The sequence below is a fragment of the Chiloscyllium plagiosum genome, chromosome 21 (genome assembly GCF_004010195.1).
Source record: "Chiloscyllium plagiosum isolate BGI_BamShark_2017 chromosome 21, ASM401019v2, whole genome shotgun sequence".
In the NCBI taxonomy this organism is placed as follows: Eukaryota; Metazoa; Chordata; class Chondrichthyes; order Orectolobiformes; family Hemiscylliidae; genus Chiloscyllium; species Chiloscyllium plagiosum.
This window is the reverse complement of record NC_057730.1, coordinates 8,465,000-8,469,918: the sequence shown is the minus strand read 5'-3', so window position 1 is coordinate 8,469,918 and position 4,919 is coordinate 8,465,000. Positions and strand designations below refer to the sequence as shown.

Sequence of the window (4,919 nt, the reverse complement as noted above, 5' to 3'; positions counted from 1 at the left end):
CGTCCTCTGTGAACTGACCACCCACATTAGTGGGAGTGTCTGAGTGTTTAAAGTTACTCGGGGATGAAAAGGCACCACGAATATATTGTGACAACAAACAGAAGTAAGAAAGAATTTCAATGAAACTGTTGTGTGGGAGGGGGAGACCATATTCTTCTGTCTATCCATTGTCCATCAGATGCAGAATTCTCTCAGGTACCAGTCAACACGACATTTTCCATCCCCAGGGACAGTGGTGTACAACCTGGGTGTGTGGCCCATTGAACAGTCTGAAAGGTCACTGGTGTGGTGAATTGGAGATATCAACTGAAGAAAGACTCATTGACTTTAGACCAGTAAATGTCTTCCAGCATTGAAGCCAGATTATACACTGGAACATCCTGCATCCTTACCCTTTAAATTTGTGCCCTCTCCCTCACACACTTAATTCTCCTCTGTTAAACCACAAGGTAATGGATTTATTGGAATTCAGTCTCAAACTTTCCTTTCCATCACAGGGGTGTAAGTAGTTTCTGAAACCAGCAATAGGAGCACATGGCTGATGTAATCAGAGATTTGGCTTATGTACGGGCCAATCTCATGATGATTGAGTCTAGCTGTATCATTATACCTTGAGATGGTATAGTAGAGAGAGTGAACAGGATGTTAGTGAGAGTGTTTTACATTGTATTTGAGTGATGTACTGACAGAGCTGCATAAAGGTAAAGACATGTTGAGGATGTGTGAAATGGATTTGAAGCTGATGCCTTTGAAAGTTGTCTGAGGGTGAGCTGGAGCTGATGTGAATGTCCGGTGTAGATCCTGAGAGCTGGTGAGTGCTGCTGAGTGAGAGATCGATGTTTGGTTCATGGAACAGTCTGAAAGGTCACTGGTGTAATGAACAACAAATGGACGTGTCATGGAAAAACTGGTAATAATTTGTCATGTAAACCTTTTCTTGAAGCTATCTGAGAAATATGGCGAGGTATTTAGCATCAAGCTGGGACCCACAACTGCAGTGGTGCTGACCGGTTATGAAGCAGTGAGGGATGCTCTCGTCAACAATGCAGATGAATTTGGAGAGAGAGCACACATCCCAATATTTGAAGTGGTTTCAAAAGGACACGGTAATTTGCATCTTCACTGTAGTATAACTTATCAGTTAAAGTCAGGTTGTATTCTGTCCCTGTTTGGATAATGAATACTTTTTAGTGTTTGATAAAGTTTTGTAATTCGAAAAGTATTATGTTTTTTAAGAACTTCGAAAGATAAGAAAATGCTGTTGTGTATGATTGTAACCAATTCTATGTAATTTCTAAAACGTATGGTTATATTTAATCATGCAATATCCAATAACTATAACCATTATATGACAATTGGTGATGTTAGCAATTTCATTCAGCACCCTATTCTCTATGATTTTAGAACTGACACTAATATTATAGTCAGCAATACACGAGGGTTATACTGGAGGGTTGGGAACACTGATTTTTCTGACACTGAGTGACACTTTAGCTCATCTGAGAATAGCTCACTTTTACCTCAAGTTTCTGAATATCTTTGGTTAACAGAAGCTGATTGATCTCCAATCTAAAATTAATATGTGATCTAGCATCAACTCAGATTTTTGTAACATGCTAGAGCTTCAGAGGCTGAAGGGTGACCTTATGGAGGTTTATAAAATCATGAGGGGCATAGATAGGATAAGGTTTGTGAGAAGATTTGTAGCTCGAGTGCTTGTTGTTGTGGTTCTGTTTGCCGAGCTGGGAATTTGTGTTGCAGACATTTTGTCTCCTGTTTAGGTGACATCCTCAGTGCTTGGGAGCCTCCTGTCAAGTGCTTCTGTGTTGTTTCCTCTGACATTTATGGTTGTTTGTCTCTGCCACTTCTGGTTGTCAGGTCCAGCTGTCCGTTGCAGTGGCCAATATATTGGGTCCAGGTCGATGTGCTTGTTGATAGAATCTGTGGATGAGTGCCATGCCCCTAGAAACTCCCGGCTGTTCTCTGTTTGGCTTGTCCCAGTAGTGTTGTCCCAGTCGAACTCATGTTGCTTGTCATCTGCATGTGTGGCGATTAAGGATAGCTGGTTGTGTCGTTTCGTGGCTAGTTGGTGTTCATGGATGCGGATCGTTAGCTGTCTTCCTGTTTGTCCTATGTAGTGTTTTGTGCAGTCCTTGCATGGGATTTTGTACACTACATTAGTTTTGCTCATGCTGGGTATCGGGTCCTTCGTCCTGGTGAGTTGTTGTCTGAGAGTGGCTGCTGGTTTGTGTGCTGTTATGAGTCCTAGTGGTCTTAGTAGTCTGGCTGTCAGTTCAGAATATTCTTGATGTAAGGTAACATGGCTAGTCCTTTTGGTTGTGGCATGTCCTCATTCCGTTGTCTTTCCCTTAGGCATCTGTTGATGAAATTTCAGGGGTTTCCGTTTTTGGCGAATAGATTGTAGAGGTGTTCTTCTTCCTCTTTTTGCAGTTCTGGTGTGCTGCAGTGTGTTGTGGCCCTTTTGAACAGTGCCTTATTGCAACTTCTTTTGTGTGTGTTAGGGTGGTTGCTTTCGTAGTTCCTGATAACAAGGAAAAGACAAACACACAACCTCAACACCAAGAGGAGGGAAGCACTAAAAACACTAAGAAATGATAAGGACATAATCATACTACCAGTAGACAAAGGCAGAATGACGGTCATCCTGGACAAAGCAGAGTACATCCAGAAAGCGCAACAACTACTTGCCGATACCAACACCTACCAAAAGAGGAAGTTTGACCCCACCCCACAGCTCACCAATGGGATAAACAACACACTGAGGAACCTGCAAAGAAATGGACAGATAACCAGGTCAGACCTACAGAGAATGAAACCTGAAAGCAACAACACCCCCAGATTCTATGGACTACCTAAAATGCACAAACCAGACATCCCACTCAGACCCATCGTATTGCTACCAGGGACGCAATCACACAAACTGGCTAAAGAACTACAACAGAAACTGAAACACCTGATCAGCGGATCCAGGCACTCTATACAGTCAACATAGGAATTCTTGGACATCATCAGAAATATACACATAGGTGAGGAAGAAACTATGGTCTCATTCGATGTAACGGCACTGTTCACCTCTATCTACAAAACCCTAGCCAGAGAAACAGTAGCCAACCTGCTGGACATACAGAACAGACAACAAGATGGGGAACCAATTACAAAGACTGCATACTCAAACTACTGGACCTGTGCCTCACAACACACTTCACAGTCAACAACCAAATATATGAATAAATCAACGGCACACCCATGGACTCACCCATCTCTGTACTCATAGCAGAAGCTGTAATGCAAAGATTAGAACAAACAGTCTTATCGCAAGTTCAACCCAAACTCTGGGTCAGATATGTAGATGATACCTTTGTAATCATTAAAAACACAGAAATAGAGAACACACACCGGATCATCAACGCCACACTCACAGGAATCCGATTCACTAGAGAGTAAGAAAAGGACCACCAACTCCCATTCCTAGATGTGATGGTACAGAGAACACCGAATGGAGAATTCACCACAAAGGTATACAGGAAAGCCACACACACAGACCAAGTCGTGAACTATGAAAGCAACCACCCTAACACACACAAAAGAAGTTGCATCAAGACACTGTTCAAAAGGGCAACAACACACGGCAGCACACCAGAACTGCAAAAAGAGGAAGAAGAACACCTCGACAATGTATTCGCCCAAAAAAGGATACTCCTGAAATTTCATCAACAGATGCCTAAGGGAAAGACAACACAATGAGGACATGCCACAACCCAAAGGACTAGCCACATTACCATACATCAAGAACATTCCCAAACTGACAGCCTGACTATTACGATCACTAGGACTCATAACAGCACACAAACCAACAGCCACTCTCAGACAACAACTCACCAGGACGAAGGACCCGATACCCAGCATGAGCAAAACCAATGTAGTGTACAAACTCCCATGCAAGGACTGCACAAAACACTACATAGGAAGACAGCCAACGATCTGTATCCAGGAACACCAACTAGCCACAAAACAACGCGACCAGCTATCCTTAGCAGCCACACTCGCAGATGACAAGCAACATGAGTTCGACTGGGACAACACTACTATTACAGGACAAGCCAAACAGAGAACAGCCAGGGAATTTCTAGATTCTGGATTAGTGGTGCTGGAAGAGCACAGCAGTTCAGGCAGCATCTGAGGAGCAGTAAAATCTACGTTTCGGGCACAAGCCCTTCATCAGGAATAAAGGCAGAGAGCCTGAAGCATGGAGAGAGGAGGAGGGGTGGTGGGGAGAAAGTAGCATAGAGTATAATAGGTGAGTGGGGGAGGGGATGAAGGTGATAGGTCAGGGAGGAGAGGGTGGAGTGGATAGGTGGAAAAGGAGATAGGCAGGTAGGACAAGTCCGGACAAGTCATGGGGACAGTGCTGAGCTGGAAGTTTGGAACTAGGGTGAGGTGGGGGAAGGGGAAATGAGGAAACTGTTGAAGTCCACATTGATGCCCTGGGTTTGAAGTGTTCCAAGGCGGAAGAGGAGGCGTTCTTCCTCCAGGCGTCTGGTGGTGAGGGAGCGTAGGTGAAGGAGGCCCAGGACCTCCATGTCCTCGGCAGAGTGGGAGGGGGAGTTGAAGAAGTTTTCCTCCTCTCTCTACAAGAATCTCAGGGAGTCCCTCTCCCACTGCAACTCCCAGGCCATTTCCTCTGCCCTGAAGTTCTTCAACCATGTCCTGAAACAATCTCACTACAACAGCCACATTTGCTTCCTCAGTGCTCATCCCACACGGACTCGGGACCACCTTTAAACCAGCAGAGTTTGGACCCGAACAGGACAAACAGTACAGACTACAGATTCAAAAACACCATCAACAGTTCTCCTTCAAGATCCTCCGCTCCACGCTTGCAGCAATGCGTCGGCACC

General features: G+C 44.5%; 1 protein-coding gene across 1 annotated transcript in view; it reads left to right on the top strand.

Annotated features, from left to right (window-relative positions):
• Positions 1 to 838: 838 nt before the first annotated feature.
• The window catches only part of LOC122560424 (cytochrome P450 2K6-like), a 47,425-nt gene continuing 43,344 nt past the window's right edge, over positions 839 to 4,919 (top strand). The window contains exon 1 of the mRNA XM_043711057.1: positions 839 to 1,106. Coding sequence (XP_043566992.1) covers positions 899 to 1,106 — 208 coding nt within the window. The 5' untranslated portion in view covers positions 839 to 898. The remainder of the gene's footprint in view (positions 1,107 to 4,919) is intronic.